The sequence below is a fragment of the Ischnura elegans genome, chromosome 2, assembly GCF_921293095.1.
Source record: "Ischnura elegans chromosome 2, ioIscEleg1.1, whole genome shotgun sequence".
Lineage (NCBI taxonomy): Eukaryota > Metazoa > Arthropoda > Insecta > Odonata > Coenagrionidae > Ischnura > Ischnura elegans.
In genome coordinates, this window is record NC_060247.1 from 80,539,051 (window position 1) to 80,565,092 (window position 26,042).

Sequence of the window (26,042 nt, forward strand, 5' to 3'; positions counted from 1 at the left end):
TCCCTAAAATGGCTTACGAGGCAGGGTTCATGTTCTGGAAGAAACCTTGGCAATGGTGTGTCACTTCAAGGCATGTACTTTGAGGGTGACAAGGTCGATTAAACTGTATCTGTTGAAACAATCAAGTTATAAAATCAGTCAGATCTCTTTATGATCACATCTTGTACATACAACAATGACAAGGTCCTTTGTGAGAGCGGAAGGGACCCTATCTGAGGTTTCCTGGACAATAACCTGGAATTCTTCCCAGGGCGAGGGAGACCCTTCTAAGAATGCCTAGTTGTTGGTAGATGAACATGAGCTCGGAAAAAAAACAATCACACACAGATTCACTCATGCATAGATTACCTCAACTCTCCAAGATATATTAGCTCCAAAAAGAGTGTAGGTGAGCTAGTTGCTTCTGGAGAGTTGAGGCCATCTGTCTTCCAAAATATCATAAACTTAGTCGAATTATTTGTCTTAATTTTTAGAATAAGTTGCTTCCAGTCTTAGAATGCTTTTTCCCAAATGCTACTAAATTTTTCTTTAATCATAGAGAAAATTGAATGTATCTTCCATGTATAGAATTTACCTAAACCTAATGATCACCCTTTTAAATAGTTCATCTCTCTTTCCATAGACTTCAACTCTGTATTAGATTCTTAAAAACAGAAAAGTCAATGTGCTCCTTGCATGCACTATTATTGGTTCTCTCGCATGACTTAAAAACCTCATTAGTGAGCCACCATATGGCATCTTGCTATATTTCTATATAAAATGTATGCCACATGTTACACAATGCACAAATACGCATGCAGATGGCACTGATGTAGCAGATTTATTCCCCTGGCAATATTGCACACTACAATGACCCCACTGTATCTGAGCAGCCCAGGAAATGGAAGTTGACTGTGTGTAATCAACATGACCATTTCCCATCAAATATTCGAGTTACGATGTGTAAAACAGTGTGTAAAATTGGATTCAGTGAGGCCCTGCAGTGAGAAATTTTTAAGGCCCAAAATGGACCTTCTTGATCAGGTGTACATTTGCAATTTTTCAGAGTCATTTTTACTGCAAAGCCTTCAATTCCAAATTTTTTGTAAAGCCTTCAAAAATTTCTTTCGACCACCCTTAAGGTGACCTAAATTTCTGAACAATGTCTCTTTGTGATGCGGATGATAATTTTAGGTCATTTTTGTCTTAAAATGTTGATTCTTCTTCAACATAGTACATAACTATAGCTACCCTATATATTTGAAATAAATTAGTAAGTCGTGAAGTACAAATAGATGTCCGTGGATTTGCATTGCAGTTCTTTTTCTGTTCTCTTATGATAGCTGTGCATGATTTCATTTTTTCTTGTGCACTTTTATTAAATTTTTCACAGTAATTATAAAATAGTATTTTTAAATATTTTCTTAAAATGCACAGAAAATATACTCTCATTCCCTTCCTCATAAAATGTGAACACCCAAATCTTTCAAGTACTTATCGAAACAAATACATAGGCTAGTAAGACTGTAAAATTTCTTTTAAAATTTACATAGGTATCATTTACTATGAAGACACAACAGCACTGAATATACAATTTTAGTACAGTGAGGAGAGACCTCAATCTTAGTACATTCATTTTTTTATATAAACAATCATCACTATTTACACATTTCAAGTCAAAATACATCCTCTTTTACAAGCATCATGATACTAATGTTGAGCAGATTTTTTTATGTTTACCCTTATGATTATTATTAACAATACATTCCAAAGACTATTAATAAAAATAACTGTACACAAATTTCTAGACACCTGGTAAGTACAATCTTCAGATAATGCATATTTACTTGGTCTCCTGATCTGAACCACATTCCTTAGAGGGGTTGGTTTAAAACTTGCCAGTCAGTTCACCAGTTCACAGTTTTGTTAGCAGATCAGGAAAGGGGGAATGTATTTTGACCATCATTCTCTTCCTTTTCAGTGATCCTTTCTACTCTCACGGAATCCTAGTGCAACTCAGGCACCGACAAAATACTAAGGTCACAAAATTATAAGCATTGGCAACCAAAGGAATTTATCAAATATGCACACAAAGAACAGGTTCTGTTTGTGGAAGGACTAAATTAAGTGCACGAATCACTTAGATGGCATTTCTCATCCCCTCAGCATGAGAGAATGAACAAAGTCTGATGAACATCCACTGCCCAGCTACTTAAAAATTGACAAGATAGGGAATAGTAATTCATTTCATTTTGGAATTGCATCCACCTCTACCTGACAGCAAAGCCAGAGCATTAACCATCCTACCACTGTTACATTGGAATAATGATCTGCTCGTGTAAAGGAAATATAATTGATATCTTTCTTTCTCAAGTGTTAATAGAGGCATTAGTGCAAATCTGTATTTCCTCCACACCGCAAAACCCTCACTGTAATTTTTGTTCGCAAGTTGTGAAACCCTCGCACTGCATAAAACTTCTAACAAGTCAAATTGATAACACACACAGATATAGTCGATATAAACTACATAAAATTCATTGGTAAACGCAAAGAAAACAAAAAGAAACGGCAGAATGTATGAGGATTTTTCCCAAGAGCCTTTTAAAGGAATAGTCAAATAACATACAAACTATGAAAATTTTTCATTAGGTCAAAACTTTAGTTTTTTTTCAGCTGAAGACTCAGTCAGAAGGAGAGCTACCGCAAGTGAGGAGCATTAGTAGGCCAAGCAGAGCATTCAGTGTCCAAGGCTGCTGACCACGCACTGTCAATAGTCTCAATGTCATACAACAAATTGGTGAATGCCAAATTCAGTCACAAACCTAAAAGAGTGCATATTTTCCAAGTACCACATTTGTGGCGGCATTCCAACAACTCCCAAATCGATCTCCCACTTTCAGTCAAACTGCATTGATTCTCACACATTTTTCACCAAACCCCAGATCTTTCGATCTCTCATGATTAAATATGTGGGAGGGACAGCTGATGACACTTTTATATGCAGGAGTGAGACGCTGCTAGTCATAATTTATTTGAAGCACTTTTGTCACTCACACATCTACGTTCCCTCCTCAGCAAGTCTGCCTCCTCACCAAATAATTAGCGGCAAATCATGTCTAACAAACAGAATCACTCTTTTACACATGCTCATTCACTCACACAAATGCTAGTCAGTCACACAGGTGCTAAAGTTTGCAACAACTGCAACTGCACCTGAAAAATACAAATGACACAGACTCATTCAGTAAACAGCAGGCTTGCATATTGCTGAAGGTGAAACAAAATTGCATATTGCTATACATAGGGAAACAAAATTATGCGCACAAATTCACCTTTGGCATAACACTTATTTATACCATCAATAATTCAATTACCAGCAGCCACATTTCTTCTGCCAATGACCAATAACCAATCTTAACTTAAACAAATTACTTAGGAATATAGCTTCGTAATTTATCTCTTTTATCTGTCTGTAACTCTACATACAAACAGTGGGGCATCGAGTAGTTGGCACATCTAAACTCCTGATCATCTATTTCCTTGAGAGCATTAATTTTTTAAAGATTTTTTAAGATTTTAATTTTTTTGTGGTCTCAGGAAAAATCAAAGCATTGACCAAGATTTGTCAAGCTCAAAGCTGGATATTCTGTGCATATTTCCAAAGCTCTTTCCACAACCACAACATATTAGCTATGCACCACTGAAAGTATGTACCTTAGTGTTTGTTGAATATCTTGAATGTTTGTGTGCTTGCTTTAAGCAGCACCATTACCAGGGTGCAAGAGGGTAGGGCAGTAGGGTTATTGTGCTTGGTGAAAATTAAATTCATACTCAAGACTCACCTTTAATACTTCAAGACGTGCATACTGTATAAGGCTGTCTCCTTTGGAAAGTGGAGGCACACGCTACGTGGACTTGACCCAAGAGGCTGGGACCCACTGTGGCTCCCTCTCCAGGCCATTAATTTCGTTCAGTAGCTGTTGATACGCCCTGTCCGTATCGTTATTGACTATGATCATGTCGAAGTAATGGCCATACTTTTCCTCCATCTCACGTGCCTTCTCTATAATATCCTTCAGTTCTTCTTCCTTTAAAGAAAAATTTCAAACATGATTAGAAAGTGCCTTTTGTAATGATTAGTTGCAAAGCTTCCAGAAGCAAAGTGGGTATATTATCCAATTGTTCCCTTAAAAATAGTGGAGGATGACTTCGTACAATTTTTATTATTGATAACCAAATGATAACAGTGATATAATATAAGTAATCAAGTATCAGTTAACCATCAGTACAACTTTTCATAAGCCTTGAATTAGCCTCATTATTTTTCTGTTCCATTTCACCATTCCTTGGTTATTCGCTGGGACTCAGAAACATTCGAGAGACTATATAGTCTCGAGATAGAATAATTAAGTTAAGCTACTCATTGCCGTAAGTAGATTATGTCCAAAGAAAGGAAATCCAAGTGCTATTTAAATATGGAAGGAAAATCTCCTAAATCGCTTGTCTAACTCTCTTTGCGAATCTGTTCTCATCTCCATTGATGATTGCCCAAGAGAATTTTTAAAAATGCTCTCAGAGATATTTTCCTTCCAACTCCCATTGGCATTTTGAATCCTATTTTCAGAACAATCTCTCATTCCTTCAGAATCACATTGATTAGGATACAAACATGCAGTGGCAGATTGCGTTAACATGTATGTACGTGTGATACTTTAATAATTATTGCTTTCTCCCAAATTGAGTTTTGATTGCATCCTTTTATAAAGTAATGTATATCTTTTCTTTTTTATATTATTGTATTGGTTTATATTTTTAAAAATATACATTGTAATTTTGTACAGGGTTTCTATGCCCGTTAATAAAGCATATTATTATTATTATCATTCACCCAAAGGAGAGTCTACCATCAGCCAGATCCACAAGCCTCCAAAACACTTTCACGCACTATGCTTCATATGCTATGGACAATTTTATAACTGGCATCCATTATTGCCATATTGGGAAGGCTACACCTGAACCAGACTGTTTTTTATCTTTCGGAAACACTTGATAAGAGGAAAGAATTTCTGGAGGCATTTTTGTTATATTGATACATTATATTTCTGCCACTCTTATTTCCATTCTGCAATGTCGTCACATCATTATGTGTTATTCAGTTTTGAAGGACACTACCATCTTTAAAATAAATAGTCAGATTCTACCTCTAATCTTTTCCACTGTCACCTTGGATTCAAAGAAAAGTGGTTGAGCTCCGAAAAATATAAGTAAGAATATAAATTAGTATTAGAAATAAATACACACCTTAAAAGCCTCACCACTCCTGATTTTCTTCTGCCGAAGTTTTTCCAGAGATGGTGGAGCAACAAACACAACATAAGGCTTGAGATCAGAGGCTCTGAGGATTTTCAAAGACTGAGGATGGAGGTTCAATACACAGATTTTTGCGGAGGCCACAACACTGCGAATCGCATCGACACTTGTTCCATAGTATGCACGCTCATACTCGCCATGCTCAACAAAGCGACGCGCTATGATGTCAGCTTCAAATTGAGCGCGGGAGATGAAATGGTAGTCTTGGCTGTCCACTTCACCCTCTTTCCTTGGTCTACTCGTATCTGTAATGATTGAGAATGCTGAATGTAAAAGAAGTCACCAAATTGGGTTTCCAAACAATAATTTAACTGTGACAATGATGGAGGGATATGAAACCAAACGCATGATGAGTAGAAACTTTGATTTGCACACAGTTAACCACTGCCATAATGTCAAACAATCCACATTCACCAGTGGAAACAGAAATGTTGAAATTTCTTCAGACTATTAGTACCTCTAATTTTCTATTGTAAAAATGGATACCTATTAAAAAAATATGGTTTCCTACCCCTTGTAGAATCACTATAAAACTAAGATCACACCAAAACCTCAGAAAGGCTGATTAGTATGCGTACTCTCAAAGAATATAGGTATCGACAAGCATTCACCCAGACGGCACAGAATCCAACGTATCTAATTCGTATGCAGATAGTATCCATTGACTACCGCCCCATCGCTTTTTGTCAATGGATACTATCTGCATACGAATTAGATACGGAGGATTCTGTGCCGTCTGGGGCATAAGCATAAAAATGAGCACCAAGGTTAAAATTTTCAAATGTTTGAATGATAATGATTGTGAAATGAAAATATTTACTAAATATATTCTAAATATAATATTATAGAATAATTAGCAAAAGTATGTGAAATCTTACGTGGGATGGCAGCTGCAAATCGATCAGAGTCCTCCATGAGCCGTTGACGAAGCTCATGGCGTCCTATGTTGGGAGGGCCAATGAGCACAATTGGTCGCTTGTGATTGGCACGGGGATAATACAAAGCCACTTCTTCATAAGTGAGTATTTCTTCTGCATCATAATCTACAAAGGAAAAAAAGTTGAACGTATAAGCATACATGATGCAATGACGTGTAGACAGCATTTTTATCTGAAGAAGCAATGCGAATACCACACATGTCCAAATACAAGCTACCCATTGCCCCTCAAATAATGTTTGGTGCAAGTGAGAAGAGTGAGCATTATCCAAAGACTGTAATAATCCATAATTATTAACCATTTCCCTTCATATGATAAGTAGATTTTCAGTCCCTCAAAACCGTGGACATTGATCTGGTGGGCTATGTACTATGGGTTCAAAATAGTTTCCAAACAAATATACTGACACCACATACGCTCTAGGATGACATTTGAAGTTATATTTAGTGTAAAAACCAGATAGGTACATAAATAACAAGCATGAAAAACAGAGAAAATGATTAATTCATACATACATTTAGTACAACAACAATTTTGAGGTCACCATTCAACAAAGGATTATCAAGAAAGTAAGTTCTTCTTCGGAATTGAAAATTGGTAATTTTTTACATTGACTTTTTGCCTAATGGCTCTAAAAGAATATATGCACCTTGAACTATTTTTACCATAATCACCACTCATATGTAAGTGCTTATCATACCCATACAAAATTGTTTAAGGTATATTTTGCAAGAACATTAAATGAAAAAGGCAGTCAAAGGAAAGAATATTTTTTCATTGAACTCACTTTCATGACAATATCTTGATAGCAAATGAGAAAAAAATGTTAAGAAAAGCACATCAACATAGTACATAGTAGGATAGAAAAGAGTTTAAAACAACAACATTATGAAAAAAAGGTAAATTGTGAAAGTTGCATTCCTTGCTAATGAATCCATGCCATTCATACATACTTAGGATAATAGATTAGAATGTTATGATATAATGTTCCTTATTTTCACAGTTACACAAAAAGAGGCATAATTAGCAACCAAATTTTTTAAATATCCAATTAACACATTCAATGCTGGCCCGATTGTCATGAAAGTCGTCAGTATTGGCCGATAAAATAAGAAAGAAAAACAGAGAGAGGTTTCCGCACCATAACTTCCGTTCAAATACGCATAAATGGCGCACATGGCGTTCGAAAGAGGGAAGCTTGCTGAAGGTCATGCACACGATTGGAAGACTCGGGAGAGGATATTATTCACGTAAGGAGACGTACGGTGCCGGCCCGACCTGCAGAGCATGTCAATTGACGTGCTCCATATCTCGGCTTGGACGGGACCACGTCAACGGACGTGCTCCCCGCTGAATGTGTTAATCCCACAAATGCAGCTCCATTCACACCAAGCACTATTTGTCACTACCTAATCACAAGTGAGAAACCTGTAAATAACCCTGCTCAAATATATAATAAATTTTCTGATCAAATAAATCTCCGTTCTGCCCTCTGATAAATGGGAAACTCTGAAAGGTTTCACTGGCAAATACATACTCTTCCCTCTAAAAATTCATGTGGAGTAGATCCTCACTAAATGATGTCTTCACTTTATGATAGATTCACTTTATGATCTGCCCTGAATTTGTGAATGCCTTAATTTCACCAATTTCATTTACACTAGTAAATTTTCCATTAAATTGATCATGCCATGTCTTTTTTTTTTGTACATGTATTCCTCAAAAGTAGAACCTCTGCCATCTAACAATAAATAATGAATTTGCATTACTTTTTCCCCTGCATACACAAGCGTTGGGTAATATACTAAAAGAAACCACAACCTGGTTAAAAAAACAAACAAATTCTTCATCCTCCCCACTAATTAATGCGTTGTTCTTCCTTTTCCTAATAGATAACAACAAAACTTACATAAATGCCCTTAAGAATTTCTCCAAAACCTATTCCCCAATCCCATCTCATTGAAATGATTTGAAATAAAAAGTTTGCCCCATACCAGCTTATCCTATCTCATCATATTTACATCAGTAAAAAGATAAAAACTTATGCTCACTTAGAGCTATTTGCATGCTTCAAAATCGAAGTTTAGACTGGAATTGAGAAGAATTCAATTCAATCTATCAGAGAATAAGGTTGCTTCAATACTGATAGATTACAAATATTCCAATCGGCAGGGTTAGTTTTACAATTCCAGAATCAGACAATGTCATTTCAAGACGTAAAGTCAGCTGTGACAATGACACATTCAAGAAATTTTCCATTCATTCAAAATGAATTTCCTTTATTCATATCACACTAAATAGTTACGTACTCCCATGGAATCGCTGCTTAAAATTAATATATCTTTAAGAATTTTCAAGCTGCTACAACAATTAGAATACTTGAATATTAATTTCTTTTTTAAATTTATCCAATGAAAGCTAGCAGCTTCTAACAATGGCAATACAGCACTGGGAAGGGAGGCTACAACAAGAAACATCTATTGACAAGCAACAATGTCAAACGGTTACTCAGCAGAGGAACATCGATTAACTATGGCAAGGGGTGTCCAAGCAAAAGTATGGGGCAACATCTCTCTTCTCCAAACTACAGTCTACATTCTGCCTGCCACTTTTTGAGAGCCATTGAGGAACAACAGTAGTATCTGCCACCGAGAAGTAAATTTGGATTTTGGTACGCACCGTCATTAGGAGTTGCAGTGTACGGTTGGTACCCACCGTCATTGTACGTCGCATTGTAAGCTACCTTCTTCTTCTTTTTCTTCTTTGCATTCTTCTTGGCACACAGCAACAGAGTTCCTCCCTTTCCTTTTACCTTCTCTTTTGTTCTCTTGTCTCCGACTATGCTCTGCTTCATAGCTTCCCTCCTAAAAAATAGACATCAAAATCATGATAACAAATATGATTCTATTCCACAGGTATTACTGAGTATGTGACTGTTGAGGGCCACCAACATACAAATTACTACTTTATCAGATTTTAAGTAGAATATTATGCTATTAAAGGCTTGTTGTGCATTTTTGCAGTCAATAGTGTAACTACAAATATGCTTCGGGGGTGATTGAGTAAAAATTGACATGCCTGGAAACACATTTTTCATTTTTCTGCCAGTTAAAATTTAACTTTAAGCAGATGCAGTTATTATATGCAAAAACTAAACAATAGTTTTGAATATTTTTTTTATTTCACTAAGGCTTTGGGGGCATCCCCACCCCACAGTTACGCCACTGGTTTCAGTGCATAGAAAGAATATATTAATTAAATATAAAATGAGTATAGCTCTGTTAGTTATAAAAAAATATCATAGTTTATTTGTGAAATAACTCCTCAAGAAAAGTGAGAAATCCCTTATTGTGTAGATGGACCAAGTCCAAAAGGAATAAAGTCTGAATATATTGAGGGAGACGGTTGTACGGCATAAGAGGCAACTGTGGAGCACAATATGCCAGAGAAGGACCTAGAGTGAAGGCCATGTTATGAGACACAGTACTTATGAGAGGAATGTAATGGAGGGAAAATCAAAGGAAACATCTCCCAGGAAGGATGAAGAAATAAGTACTTGGGTACATGAAGGACGCATGGAAGAAATGATGGAACTGAAGGAACAAGTGAGATAAGGGTGAATCAATCAATCTTATCATACCATCAATACATCAATCTAAGTATTGCATCCAATCAAATTGTTTGATGCCTTAGGTCAACATGCCTTTAAATATGTAGCACTATTTCATCCTTGCAGAATCAAACGATTCATACATTTTCATAACCTGAATATATCAATTTATCTAGATCAGTTGCGCAGAGGAACAAAGGGGGAGGTAGATGGGGGGCCTGGGGAGTAACCTCCCAGAGGTAGTGAGGGTCTGAACAAAATTACTGTAAGGTAATTTTGTTCAGACCCCCATAATTATAATTATAATCTAGGGTAAATTGGATACCCCTAGGGAGGGCTATAGCCCCCCTGATCTGGATCCGCCACTGATCTACGTCCATTATTTTGTAAAAGGCATTTTATTACAATCTGAGATCACAGGTGGATGAAGGCCATTTTTGCAGGGAAGTTTACTACTTCCCTCGGAGCTTTGGTTGTATGCAAAACCTCTCAGCCATAATGCATCTTTTTACACAAGAGGCTTTTAAACATTTAAAAATATTTTTGTTGAGCAGATGAAATAAAAAATTGCATAGAAGGGTCACTTTTATAGTAACTATCTTTTGACTTTTTCCAGGATTACGCGAGGGACAGCCACCCCCTATCCCTTCACCTCTACTTGATCCTATCATGACTGTGAAGCATTTACAGTGAATAGTCATGATAGGATAGTATAGTCAAACATGCTTGAGAAAAATTAGGGCAGGTTTATCTCTCTAGAATGAATTCAATCTGTAGTGAGTTCATTGCTGGAAGTCGTTATTTTACATGATAAAGTTTTCAACGTGGCTCATTTCACACATCACATTCCAAAAACAAAGAGAAATCACCTGGTATAAAATGACCTTAAGTTATAAACTTTCCAAAATTTCTAAGCCAGTGAGAGAAGAAAAGAAATCATCTATCCGTTATCTTGTGAACACTGTAATTGAGATGAGGAATAATTGTTCACGCATGATCAGGAACAATTAGTGACTTTGGATATATTACTTACTGATGCTGGAAACTTCGACTTGGAATGAGTCCCGCCAATGTCTGATCCTCCTCCCCCTCTCGGAATGCTTGCCACCAATTAGGGTCCTCCTGGCTTATCACATGCAGTATGTCCCCTTTTTGGAAGCTAATCCCCAGTTCTCGACACGGAATATAAGCATCTTCTTCAGGATCATAGTCGAAGTGAGCCTTCACATGCATCTGGAAGGATTAGGAATTGATTGCTTCAGTGTTGCTATGCACATATACACCTATGAAATGCCAAATTACAACTAAATGTCATGATGAATGCAACAATCACTGATACAATTACCACATTACTCGAGACACCTCCAACTATAGCATGTAATGCCATCGTCTGGGGTGGCTTTGGTGGGGGAGTTATAGGGGTCATAACCCACCAAATTTTATTAAGAAGTTTCAACTTTAATTAGTTTAACAGTTTTTGTATCCTTAAATGTCTAATATTTTTCAATTTCATCTGTTTTTAAGAATAAAAATGAAATTTTAGGCTCCAAAATGCGTAAAAAATGAATATTTCAAAAACTTTACTTGGGAGAATGCCCCTTTCGCCTGTGGGGAATTCCATACTCCCTGGACCCAGGTTATGATGCCCCAATATTTGATATTGAATCCACCCCTGGCCATCATTAGGACCCAGAGGATGACATAATGAGCTGAAAGCATGGTTGTAGGTATGGTGAATTAAGTGTGGAAATTTTACCACTAATTGCTCTATACAGTGGAACCTCGTTAAAGCGAGTATGGGCTATAGCGAGACCCCCGCTATTACGAGAGATAGCCGATGCACCGTCAATTGATCCTATAATAAGCATGTTAAAAATTTCGTTTTTACGAGGCCCTTTTGGTGTTAGCTCTCGCCATAGCGAGGGTTTCACCGCCGGAAAAACTTACACCAAGACTCCTTAATCTCTGTAATTGCTAGCGATCTGTTAGAAATGAAGTTAATGGAGTGCTCAGTCTCAAATTTATGTGGTAAACTGTCGTTCGATAAATAAGTAGTTAATTTTGGTGAAAATATTGTGGCATTAGCATTCGCGAATGCCTGATCTTCTTTTGTTCCTCGGGCGGCAGAAAGCAGTCGTCAGCATACCCGCACGTCCATGAGTTGCATGAATAGAAAGCATTTGATGGAACACACCATGGCCAAAAAAACACCAAACACGTCTAAGCGAGAAAATAAAAATAAAGGAGTAATATGAGGTATATTGGCTATTATTTGCACCACCTCCGGTAAAGCGACAATTCGCTACAGCGAGTGTTTATTGGTGCACCGTGGGGGGTCGTTTTATCGAGGTTCCACTGTACATAATGGATATAATTTTTTTCCACAAATTCAATGATGATATGCTTTCATACAAAATAAATATCTATTGCATATGGAAAGGAAATTTTAATATTCTTGATCTATATCTTGGCAACAAATCTTTAAATGGCATGCATCAGTCCAGCAAACAGAAAAATGAAATGAAATTCCGTTTCTGAGCACATAATGGAAGTATTACTTACAATAAAAAAGTTTCCATTCTGTCAGTGAGTTTAAATGAGCTTAAATTCCATGTACTTAATTTTTAAATTATAAAGGTGGTATTTCAGATATTATAGTCATCTAACTTGGGCAACAGAATTTTGCCACCGTCAACCGAATACATAGGTTACAGATTCAACTCATCTTACATCGTCATCACTGGCCAACAATCCTAAGATTAGTTTGATTCAGTTCTCTCACTCCATTCTAATATCTGTTAATCTTTTTACTCTAATGCATTTATCCTATTTCACATCCTTTTTTACTTGTTCCATATATTTTATTTGAAGTCTTTCATTTCCATTCTTGCCTTCTACTTGCCCCTCAACTATTGTCTTCATCAGAAAATTATGTCTCAAGATGTGTCGAATAAGGTAGCTCTATCTCCTTATCAAGGTTTTCATGAGGTTTCTCTTCTCTCCCATTCTTCTTATGACTTCCTCATCACTTACTCGTTCGATCCATTTGATTCTTATCACTCTTCTGTAGTGCCACATTATAAAAGCTTCTGCCCTTAATTTCTCTTCTCCTGTTATAATCCACGCCTCATGCAGAAGCATACATGTTAGTCCTGATGAAATGTTTCCCTACTTCTATGTTCAATTTTCCCTCTGTAAGTAGATCTTCCTTTGGACGTAATGCTCTAAATATAGGGCTCTTCATGTGAACTACATAGCTGATAATTCTAGCTTCTCCAATCTCTAATTATTCCACTTCCTAAAAAGCAGAATTCATTCACCTCTTCCAAGTTGTGTTTCCCTATAGCCTAATCAGTTTTGACTTCATATCTTATTCTGCTGACTAATATCTTGGTTTCCTTTGTTCTCATTTTCAACTAATGCCCTCCCATGTTAGCCAGAATCTTTTTCAAATCCTTCTCTGTCTCCGCTATGACAGCTACGTCATAGGAAAATTGTAGCATGCTAATTTTTTCTCCATGGACATTCACTCCCAAAGTTTTTTCTTTGATTTCATTAATGGATTTCTAATTGTAAACGTTGAAAATTATGGGAGATAAGGCATTTTCTCACTCCTTTCCTAATTCTTGCTTCAAACTCATCATTACATAATGCTATCAACACTCACTAGCCTCACTCATTGACTAATTGATCACTGTATTTCACTCACCAGTGTGTCCCGGGTGGGGGCCGGGGGAGGCGGCCTCGTGATTGCTCTCCCATCGCTCCCCATGTGTGGCATGGACGGTGGATGCGCCTGCGCTGGCACCAACAGGAACGTCAGTGTGCCCGACATTGCAGAGAGCAAGTCACACACATCATTCACAGACTTCCCTCGCATTTCCACACCGTTCACTTCCAGGATTTCATCACCTTCTCGTAATAATCCTGATTTGTCCGCAGCCCCTCCACGAACAATTCTTCCAATGACAACGGCTTCCCCTTCATTTCGAACTGTAGCACCCTGGGAAAATGAAACATTAAAATAAATAACAAAGCTATTCATAGCTTAAAGATATAGATGCCATTAATGCCATTGAAATTGTCGAAAACAGTCAGTCTGCTGCCGTAACAGGTAAGTCCTGTCGTAGTCATGCATAGGCTGACATAATGGTAATGAAATATGAACCTACATTTATTCCATCATTTCAGACTATGTATTCAGTTTTTTCACCATTCAGGTATCTCCCTGAGGATAGGTCTCAATTCAATGTCCAAAACATCCAGCAGTGTTGAGAGAACTTACCCGAATCCAAATGGCCTTTAATATCACAATACAGTACATTGGGAAAGCATCTGGACATCCTACATTAAATGCAATTTTTATTGCAAAAGATGCATATCAAGCATTCAAAAGGCTTCCTTTCCTATTTGAACGCATTTTTTTGTTGTTATTTTGGCAATAAATTGGATATATACATGTACTTGAATGGACTTGAATACAAGCAATTAAGGTGGTGATATCAAGGACACTAATCGATACATCTCACTACATGATAGCAAAAGAATCTCATCCGTAGGGTAACTATCACACAAAAATACACATTACATATTCACTTGAATTTGTGTGAAAAAAAAAGAATTGATAGGGTGAGTAGCCAAGGGGTACAAGTATTTTTTTTTTTCTAAACAGAATTAAGCACAGAAATTGATAACATAAATGGAAAAAAACTTGGTGGCCAAGGGATACGAGTTAGTATCTGCTCTCTACTGACATCGAGAGGAAAATCAAATGCACCACTAAATATCTAGTTTGTTTTCTTTATCTAATTTCTCTACCTAACTCTATTTAGAAAAAAAATCCCTACTTGGAATAGAAATCACAACTTGGCATCAGTTTGATCTCCGACAGACAGATGTATATCCACTGGAAGTTGAATAATATTCTGATCCAGATAGCAACATCCACTCTTTGATTTGCTTTTGTTGATGTTTCATGAAAGGTGACATATCATAGTTCTCTGGTTTCTTACCAGTGGCTCATTAGTCTTCTCAATCTTAATGATTTTAATGTCCTCGTCGACGTAATGGGAGGCTGAAGAGGCACTCTCGCTACCATGAGGATGATGGGTGGAAGACCGCAGTGACAAAGATGATGAGATGGCAGTGGGGTTGATGGAAGAGGGCACATTCGTGGAGCCGAGGAGCGGCAGGGCCGTGGATGCCAGCATGGGAGGGGGTGTTCCATCTTCATTGAGGCACCGAGATAAGGCGAGTCCATCGTGGGCCTGCAGCAGGCCCTCTGTCTCGTAGCGTGTCAACAGCTCCACCAGTTCTGCTGCATCGGGCAGCGAGCAAGGCTGCAGGCACTCCACACACTAGACGAACAGACACACAGAGAAACAAAAGGATTCTTTGAGCTTTATTATGCATTAACGTGGACAAGAAACATTTCTCGAGATTACGTATAACTTAATGTACCATTGAGGATGCTGTGGTGGGACTATTCCATCACATACATGTTAAATGAAATTCAATTTACATTATTTTTTTATTTAATGAGATGAATAGTTTTGATGCATCATCATTTTCGAGTCCATGACATCTTAAATGCACCATCAACTTTGAAACTCAAAAATTATAGTGTGTCGAAAAAATGGGGATCACATTAAATCATGGGCATCATTGCCAAAAGGGGCAGGGGAACATGTAGCACACAAAATGTTCTAATACACTGATAACTTCAATAAAAATTTACTTGAATTTAAAATTATTTAGACCTAATTTCATCACTTATGCATAAATACAGTGTTTTGATACGGTTTATTCACAGAAATAACCGTGGAGTAGCGTGTGATGTAACTGTAAATATGAAAAAAACATTCAAAATTCTACATTAGAAAAGTCATTTTCCTTCACTGCGACTTGAACATGGAATTCAGTCAAGGCAAATAATTTCTCCTCTGAGGAATTTTTGAACTTCATCTGAAAAGGTTTTTCTTTCATTACACCACGGTTCAAATAACCATACTTTAACGGAGCTTATTCATCAGCACTGTTACATTTAAAACCAGCAAAAACCTTCTTCCATTTTAGCTTCAAATTGAGATTGGAAAGAAATAATATTGAATCCTATGAAAAGGAAAGTCCTTCTGGAGTAGGACATCACAGTGAAAAGGTAGAGACATTTACTGATATTGAATTCTCATCAATTTTGCTCTTCAGATGAGGATTAATAAACATAGTAGACCCTAACTTTGCGATACTGATTCCTGAGGATCAATTATAAAGCTAATTCCATCATATCTCGAATTGGCATTATTTCTGGATAAGGAATCAGTTTAAATTGCATGAAAATGTTGCTACCTTTGAAATATTTTTCGTAAAAACATAAAGCATAGATACACAGATGGTGACTTATTGTGTTAATGGAATCAAAATCGTTGAAATTGGAAATTTTAAAAAAGCACATGCAAAACAGCCAGGTTGTACACCAAATCTATTCACAGTAGAATTGGATTACAACAAAAAGTAAACAATGAAAGTACCTCTCTGGCCAGTGCCTGAGTGTCTCCACAGATGGGTGGTCCTGGTGGAGGTCTTGGCGGAGCCCTGGGCACTCCACTGCCAGCCGCCAACCTCCCATTCCACACTTCCTGCAGTCGATTGTGCACCGAGAGGGCCCTGCCAAACTCTTGACTAAGTAATAGGGTCTGCACGGCAGCAACTTGTCCTTCCAGCCCACGCAAGGACAAACTGCTTGAGGTACTCTTGCGCAGTGCAGCAGCAAGCCGCTGTAATGCTGAGGCTAGTTCATTCAAACCTATTGGAGAAAAATGCGAATGTTTGAGTAAAGTCTGGACCTTATGTTAGCATGATAACTGCATACATATGACATAAAATAAATGCATTATTGCAGCCTTAAGACAGACCAACCCAATCTAAGCAAGGCTGTTGATTGGGAAGACAGAGGCAGATTGAAAGGGGAGGTTGGTTGTCCCCAAGTACATAATTTCTGGAAAATTGAAAAGTTAGTCATTTTAGGAGGCTCTCTCATCATCATCATCACTGGTCAACAATTCTAGGATTGGTTTGACACAGCTCTCCACTCAGTTCTCCTATCAGCTAATCTTTTAACACCTACGTATTTCTTCTCTTTCACATCCTTCTTTACTTGTTCTATATATTTTGTTCGAGGTCTTCCTTTTCCGTTCTTGCCTTCCACTTGTCTCTCGATGATTGTCTTCATCAGGCCATCATGTCTCAAGATGTGACCTATAAGGTTGTTCCGTCTTCTTGTTAAGGTTTTCATGAGGCTTCTCTTCTCTCCTACTCTTCTTATGACTTGCTCGTTACTAACTCGGTGGATCCATTTGATCTTTATCATTCTTCTGTGGCACCACATTTTGATGGCCTCTATCCTTGCTTTCTTCGCTGCGGTCATAGTCCATGCCTCACTTCCGTATAGGAGCATACTCCAAATGTAGGTTCTTATAAATAGTTTCTTTACTTCCATATTTAAGTTTCCCTCTGTAAGCAGGCCTCTCTCTTGGTGGAATGCTCTCTTCGTCTGGGCATTTCTGCAGATAATTTCTTTCTTACTCCTACCGTCATTAGTTATCATGCTTCCCAAATAACTGAATTCATCCATCTCTATCAGTTTCTGCTTCCCTATTTTAATGTTAGTCTTGACTTCTTCTCTTCTGCTGCATACTAATATCTTGGTTTTCTTCGTGCTTATTTTCAGTTGATATTTACCAATTACCCTACCCATATTAACCAGAATATTTTTCAAATCCTTCTCTGTTTCTGCTATGTCATCTCCAAATGCCTTCTCTGTTTCTGCTATAACGGCTATGTCATCGGCAAATCTTAGAATGCTAATATTTTCTCCACTCTCACAGCCTTGTCTCACTCCTTTCCTAATTCTTGCTTCTTCAAAGCTGGGCCCTGATTTTTCGCAGCCTTGTATTTTCTTCTTTCTTCAATGAGATCTAGTACTTCCTGTGTGATCCATGGTTTTTTCATAACAACTCTTCTTTTACCAAGAACTTCCTCAGCTGCTGCCTGCAGGCCACTTCTAATGGTTTTCCAACTCTCTTCCACTGGTTTATTGGTCGTATCCTCCCCTATTCTCTTTTCTACAGCTTCTTTAAAAGCCAGTTGATGCTGAACCTTCTTCAATTTTTCAACCTGCCACATGTTTTTCACGGCTTTCTTCAATTTTTAAAATTTAAGGTGGTATTTCATCATAACTAAGATGTGGTCACTATCGATATCTGACCCTGGATAACTTTTGCAGTCCTTCACTTGGTTCCTGAACCTTTGTTTCACTAGAATGTAGTCGATTTGGAATCTTCAAAGGTCTCCTGGCATCTTCCACGTGTATCTTCTTTGCAGGGGATTTTTGAATAAAGTATTGCAACCACTATTTCATGTTCTAATCCTTAACATTCTATCACCTTTGATTGATGTACCCTCTCAAGTAGTCCCTGCCTGGAGAACCGAATGGGGGACTAGTTTACCTCCGGAATATTTTACTTGAGAGAATTCCATCATGTCATTATATAAATTACGTGGAGTAGCTGCGACTCCTCAGGATGATAATGTGGTGGTTTCCCCTTGCCTTCTACATCGCAGTACCACAGCCGTTAAAGTAAATGTTACCACGCCTGCGGTGAAATGTGTGTTACTGTACCGACCAGTATGGTCTCCACCTTTGCACATATAAGGAAGAGCTGCAGCCCTCTACCCTGGGTGATGAGAGGCATACTTGTTGGCGGCCCCCAGTCGCCAAGTCACTGTATCTTCACACGTTTCGGTATCATTTAAATGGTCTACCTTACCCAAGGGTGGCCCAATACCCCCTCAGAACACCAATGAAGTTTTTAATTTACCAGCTTAACAAACAATCTTTAAAATTAACAGATGAATATCTAAATGCCACTTTTCTACTCATTTCTGACCTCAGATGTATTATTACAGCGAGGTACTGAATAAAACACTGAGGTGTTGCATTAAATTATGAACTGTTTCCTTAAAATAGCAACCTTAATCCACCCCAGTGGGTCGCTCTTTGTGGGATCACTAGCATGGCTATCACAAGATATTTTCATTTTATAAAACAAAGAATTGCAATGATTAAAATACCCAGCAAAGATACATGTCTTATTCCAATTTTCCAGGATATACTAAATTCCTACTACAGTAGACCCTCGTTATTACGAAGTTCACGGGACCGAAAAACCGCAGGTTCATAATAACGAAGTTCGTATGAACGTTTCTTTTAGGAATCGTCGAAAAAAACTTTATGTGATAAACGCGATTAAATTACGCGGTAATATATATAAAAAGGAAAAGTCGTTTCAGTTTCGGCATGCGGCATGACGTATTCGAGGGTTGATATCCTCCCGAGTACATTAAGTCCGATTTACGAACTAGATGCGTTCCAAGACCTTGTTCCTAAGTTGATAAACCTACGGTCCGGCCGCCGAGAGTTGTCCGATGACAGGCAGAATAGTCTAGGTCGGGGCAGCGTTGCCAGGTAAGAAAGTGAAACGCCTATAAAGGACTCCGTGAAGAAAGGAGACGGAAAGAACGACGAGCGTGATGGACCCAGTGGAAGAATCACTTGTTTTGTGGATTCGAAGAAAGGACATGTTTTAGTGGATCAGGCTTATTTCGCTGCTCTTTATGCATTTGACAACGTTGTATGACTTGGCGATGGTGTGAGGTGCGTTTGGGGGACAGCGACTGGCTGCAAACCGTGCTGGCGAAGGGTTATCCGCACCTCCTATTGTGCCGTCATCGAACAACTCTCGCTGGCCGGACTGTATGCAAGGCGTCGAGGAGTACGGTTATCCTGCAGAATGCAACACTTCATAACAATTGTGCGCTAACACACGATTGTGACGAACTGATCTAGCTGGGCGTGCAACGCAGCCGGAGCCGAAAAAAATCGCTCTCCCCGGTAAGGAACAACGGGCGAAACGTTTAACAGTCCCTAACTTCACACCGGATTCAATGATACTTTGTTCAGATTATGTCCAGAGTACGATTTTCTCTACGCCGCACCGCGCAGCAACGGTCAAATTAAAAGGCGCCAAATTCGAAATTTGAAATTTTTGAATGCTGGCATCTCTGAAAGTTCGTAAATCGAATGTGCGTAGGAAGAGAACTAACTTTACATCAAATTTACGAGCTATGAGTCTGTCACCATGATTCCCCAGGAATGAAGCTTATTATATGACGTTGCGCGTATGGTGAAGAAAGAACCATAAATGACGGTCTTGGTCACAGTACACGAGGAGAACTTAAACATGGCGTGATTATTAAAACATAGCGTAGTGAATATACATATAAATGCCATAGGTCATGCGTGGAACTTCGTAATAAAGTTCATTTTGTATCCGCCGGGACCGGGACTGAGGTTCGTAATTTCGTAAAAACAAAAATTTCGTAATAACGTTTCTTATCCTATAGCTTGGATAGGCCTTTTCGTCGGGACCAACAATTTGCTTCGTAAAAACGAGAACTTCGTTATAACGTTGTTCGTATTAACGAGAGTCTACTGTATCTCATAATCATGTTCTTAACATTAATGATAAGACCCGCCACTACGAACTGGGAGGGGAGCAATTTGTAAGGCTTAGAGGGAAAAAAATCTATGCTATCATTTGGAACATTGCTTTAAAACTCAAAGCCCAACTTTGGCCTTCCAACCAAGTTAGGTTCTCCATTTCCTTATTTTTTTGATGCAAGAGATATTCATTGTCTTCAGGGCAGTCAGCTCAACAACGCTGGAGCATAGTGAAGACAATGAGTATCTCCTTCGTTTAAAATTCGGCAGTGATGGAGAACCTCACTAGATTACAAGCCTCAGAACAATTAGGTGCCATACTTGTTTGCCAGGATAGTGTAAAGTAATACATAGCAATTTAGAAGCGATCCTTAGGAATAGTATACAAATAGCATAATTGCTGAAATTCAAAGTTCAACTTTGCACTTACTCAATATGTAACTATTCTCCTGGAAACTATATATTCATCCTTTTTTGAAGATTTATCCAATAGCACTGAGGTACCTTGCGCCAAAAGATGAATAACTCAACATAAATACGATCAAGTTCGTTCGATTTCTCGCTCCCAACTCCTTCGATATCGCAAAAATGGTGTTCTAACCTGCGCTATCCCGTGCCCCGTGTAAAAGGGACGCAGTTGATTTTTTTAGCTATAATTTTGGAAAAAAGTGCTTCTTATATGCCGTCAACTACTGTATTCCTTGGAAAAGTAGGTACTTATGTTGTCAATGAAAACAGTTATTTAAGATGACCCCAGCTTACTTATCACCCGATGCAGAGGGTACTGCCCATCGGCATCGCGTTCAGGGATATCTTCGGCACAGTACGCATCGTTGACGTGTCCCGAGGATGAGAGTGATGATGGGGGTCCCCGTAAAGACGACGACGTTGGCTGTTGCCCTGTTGTGGGACGGCTCTCAAGGGCGTGGAGTTTGCGTGAATCACGCAAGGACGAGCGCAGGAATTCACGCTCCGCCGCCACCCGCTCCTCCTCCTCCTTCCTCTTCCTAAGAGCCTCCTGCAAGAGAATAAAGCAATCAGAGACAGAAAAAGAGCCTTTCCAATCAAAGATACGATTTCGTCAAAAGTCTGACGACCGTTCACATTTTTAGTGCTCTCACCAGTGGCGCAGGGGGTTTTGGGGGATAAGGTTGGGGAAGGCTGGGGGGGTTTAGGGGGATAAACCCCCCACCCCTCCAGAGCTCAGATAAATTTTTAAGTTTAATCCATTTTACTTAATTGGATTGATATTACTAATAGAATAGCGTGAATAAAATATCTCCCAGAAAGCCGTAAAACTCACCATTTTGAACCATTTATCTTTAAAATTCCGCAATTTATTAATCTCGCACCTACCGCTTATCCTGGTAGGTATACTATACCCACACACACCTCGGTATTAGTTGCACCTAAACCCGCCCAGCCTTAATTCCAAGCTGCGCCCCTGTCACTCACCATATCCCGTACTAATTACAAGTCCAATAAAAATTCGTAAATTTATTGAAAAGACAAGAACTGACTATTAAAAAGCATCAACCGTGCCGAAGCCCAAGAAAGATTTTTTACACTCAATTCACCCAGAAAATATAAAATCATTTAAGCTAAGACGTTTGCCAGCCTCGGTGGCGGCAAATGTATTAACTTTAAATGCTAAGTACTTGTCTGTCCCAGAAGAGGTGGTGGGTTCGAGTTCCGCGAGGGTAAGGTGCCCCTATCCAGAACATAAATGCTTGTATACGTATAACTTTTAAGTTAAAAATCCCGATATAAAAAGGCCATATAAAGGTGCTGTTTTTGGTTGTACAGGAATAAATAAAAATAAAAATGGTTACAAAGAGCATTTCATACATTATTGAATAATCAGGATTATGGATATTTCCAACATGTTGAAGCTAGATGAAGAAATGTTTCTTGGGCTTCGACCCAGGTGATGCTTTGTAATAGTCAGTAATTGTCTTCTCAATAAAAATACACATTTTTACAGAACGTGTTATTAGTACAGGACGTGTCCTCCCTCAGGAGAGTGAATCCTGACACAGAAGGGAAGACATGTCCAGATGATGGGAAGCGAGTTGCCTTTCGAAACATCGGTGCAGTCACAAAGCATCACCCAGCACCAGGCCCGCAGGCAGAGCTACTCCACTACTTCTACATCTGCTTCGGAGACCACTGGCCCAGATGCATCTAACCTCTGATCCGCCACGTCATCCAAAAACGATCGATGAATTTCATTTTCAGTATTACGAAAACTAAAAATATAGTTGACTCGATGTTGACTATAGTTGAATGGATTTCCGATAAGTGGCGTGCGACCTCACAACAAAATATTCGGATAGGCAACCCGCATAGCACCCCCCGACATACTAAACCCTCCATACATCGTTTCCTCCCCCCCCCCCCCCCCCCCGAAGATAATTTCAGACTACGTGCATACCCACACCAAAAGTGTGTGAATGGATTGTGTCGGCTCTGACAAGGTAAAAGCTAATCATTATGACCAAGGAACCTGAGAAAACTACAGAGATCCTTGTCATGACATGAACTCTCTGAAAATTTAGAGCGGATTACCAACAAAAGGCAGTGGAGAAAATAAACAATAATGATTATCGCACCAGGAGTCGAACCCAGAACCATTGATGCTACTTAGGGTGACCTCTCCCTTAGAGTTCCTTAAGCATCATCCTCTATCGTAAACTTTTGAGATAATTCAAAGAATAAAATGAGTGATGGTCTTTGTAAAAGAGACTGGGGATACGGATCCCATCCAACCGACCACTCTCCACTATTACCGTTCGTTTGGAGATGAAATCGCTGCCCTGGACGACAATGTCGCATCGCACCGCCTTGTCATGCCGAAAAACGTCCCCGAGCGACTATTGTTTGAGTAGGTACCGCCACCGTACAGTGAGGGACAACTTTTCGATTTAGCTTGGCACTGAACAAAAACGGCTGACGAGATCAGAAAAGATCAGTTGTTCGCACGCAGCGACAACTATGATGGTGCTCATATGCGGATTTAGGAGGGGGCACGTGCCCCCCCCCCATACGCTTAAAAAAATCGAGAAAATTTTTAAACTGTTATCATTAGGTTCGTTTTGTTTTGTGTATTATGGAGCATCAATCATATCATTTCATATTAAAATCAATAGAATTTTTCGTACAGTAATTTTTGTATCTGTTTTTAATCTCAAGTATGAGAATATCATTTGCCTGTAAGACCCTTGTGCCCCCCACCTCAGAAAAATATCCTGGATCCGCCCTTGATGATGCTCATTATTCGCATGGGCAAAGCTGTTGATGAGCGCACTGCAAAAAAAGCAACCGATATTCCCCCCACGCGAACTGAAAGGGTAGTAAATATCAATGCAACACATCAACACGAGTATTTGGGATGCTTCGCAATAACAGAGGGAGTGCCAACAAGATCACTAAAAAAATAAATATCGAGTTCATCCTCGGTTTCATTATCGTTTCGCATCCCTTGTGACAGTTTCATGTTTCAAACATCTTTCACTATGTAGGTACGCTCACGAGACGTCCACTGTGATTACGCATAAAATATTAGGCGAAATAGCGTTGGAAAAGCAGGACTCGACTCAGGCAATATAAACTGTTTAAAAGACTACCACCTCTCTCATACAGAAGGGTACCCGCGCCAATGAAATATTTCCATAAGGTCCTCGTTAGTGTCCTCCGTCTGCTTTTCGTGATTCCAACCGTGATTAAAGTTTATCAAAGTTAATTATTTGATTCCTCAGTGAGGAATCAAATATTTCACAAAAATCTTCGGGAAGCTGAAAATGACATAATCGGAATATTAATCTTTCTCTTCTTAACTTTAAATGAGATTTCAGTTCCATACGCACTTGTAACATTCATGATTTTGCGCATGTATTTTATTTTTATTGCATTTTAGGGGATATACTTCACTAAGTTGACACTAAAAATCAGGTAAAAGAGAATCGGATTGAGATTTAACAAAAATCAATGAAAAATAATTGAAATTTCAGAGTACTTAAAAGTTTAAGGGACAAGGATCACAATGAAACTCCATTGCAAATGATGCCAAACAAAATATTGGATCAGCCTATCCAGAATATTATTCAGGACTAAGTGCTTAAAGCAAAAAAATTCAGTGCTGCAACCAAGAAAGAACTATACATTTTTCATGAAATTAATCGTTGCCTAAGTCTCAGAGCATTACCGTAGCGAGTGGGGAAGGAGGGGGTAATGCAAACAATGAGTAGGGGGGGGGGGCTCAAACCCACCTCGAATATTTCAGAAGATATGTATGATATAATTTCGTTTGCGAAAGAGAAAACTAATTCACTACTCTTCTACGCTGTGCAAAAGTCCAAATGATGCATGATGGAATATTTGCGTACTTTTGATAAATTCTGTACTGATTTTTACGAGTTTTTTATACTACATTCATCATATAAATTGCTTTTTTATCTTATCGCAATTAATATGCAACGGCATGGAATTAACAGAAATGAGGTATTCGCGTTTAATAAAAGCATCTCCAGCGGTGCTTTATTATCGGTTATTCGGGAACCGAAAGCCCGCGAATATTACAAAGGAGGACCCTCATGCCGCCCTCTAAAGGTGCTATCAACCACCGCCTATACAAAAGTTGATATAAAGAGTGGGAGAAAAGAGAATTCGACCTGTGTTCCTATACGCCAGTTTACACGGTAGATTAACTTGTAGAAGTTTATGTCTAAATGTATGAACGCGAGAATGAACGCCAAAATGCACGGTGAAACCACCAACTTGTACGAATGCATGAACAGAAAATAGAACCTGTTCTAATTTTATTCAAGCATTCATACATGTTCCATTACACCAAAATAGTTCATGCAATTAGACATTAAGTCGTACCTGTTAATTTATCGTGTGAACAGGCCTTAAGAAGAAGACGGGATAACTTAATCGGACACATCATGAGATATTAAGGGCTGATGAGGACAATAGTATCAATTATAATCAATTAAGAAAAATAATTCCTACGATTAAGAAGTTATAGAGTTTGCCTATTTCTTATCTTGGATTTTTACGATAACAGTATGTATTATATATTATCATATAGAGGTTTTTAAGGCTACTTTAGCGCCCCTTGGAGACCGAATTTGAGTACCATGGCACCCACAATCGACAATTGATAGTGACTATGTATGTGCATGAGCGCTAGAGCATGTACTAAAAGACGTGTGGTTCTCGCCTCGTAAGCGGCGTCCGCGCCCACCCTGGGCTCCTCGTAGACGTGGTCTTCGGCGGCGCAGCAGGGGTCCTCGAGGTGCGGAGACGGTGGCGCCGAGGGAAGCGGCGACTCCACCTGGATGTATCCGACCACCCACAGCCGCGAACCGGTGAACATGGCCCTCAGCCCACCTCGACATGAGCAACCGGTGGAGAAGGGGAAGGGCTTCGCTCACAACAACGGCTTAACTTGGCGTAACTCGAGCCGAGAAACTGAGAAGAGCGCACCTAATGCACAGCAGCAAAAATCGGCGCAAATTGACTGGATTATTTGTCGATCAAAGCTGAGGTTTCACTTAATCCAAGGCATTATCAAAAAAGATAG

At 38.8% G+C, this 26,042-nt stretch overlaps 1 protein-coding gene across 4 annotated transcripts in view; it reads right to left on the bottom strand.

Moving 5' to 3' along the window:
• Positions 1–1,490: 1,490 nt before the first annotated feature.
• Positions 1,491–26,042, bottom strand: part of LOC124154051 (protein PALS1) — a 236,979-nt gene continuing 212,427 nt past the window's right edge. For 3 of the 4 annotated variants that reach the window (XM_046527545.1, XM_046527549.1, XM_046527548.1), the window contains 10 exons: positions 21,218–21,473; positions 16,425–16,699; positions 14,910–15,254; positions 13,607–13,900; positions 10,931–11,130; positions 8,967–9,151; positions 6,228–6,392; positions 5,281–5,594; positions 3,822–4,067; positions 1,491–3,192 (listed from right to left, as the gene is read on the bottom strand). In XM_046527545.1, coding sequence (XP_046383501.1) covers positions 3,885–4,067; positions 5,281–5,594; positions 6,228–6,392; positions 8,967–9,151; positions 10,931–11,130; positions 13,607–13,900; positions 14,910–15,254; positions 16,425–16,699; positions 21,218–21,473 — 2,217 coding nt within the window. In that variant the 3' untranslated portion in view covers positions 1,491–3,192; positions 3,822–3,884. The remainder of the gene's footprint in view (positions 3,193–3,821; positions 4,068–5,280; positions 5,595–6,227; positions 6,393–8,966; positions 9,152–10,930; positions 11,131–13,606; positions 13,901–14,909; positions 15,255–16,424; positions 16,700–21,217; positions 21,474–26,042) is intronic. The other variant, XM_046527547.1, reaches the window with a different exon arrangement.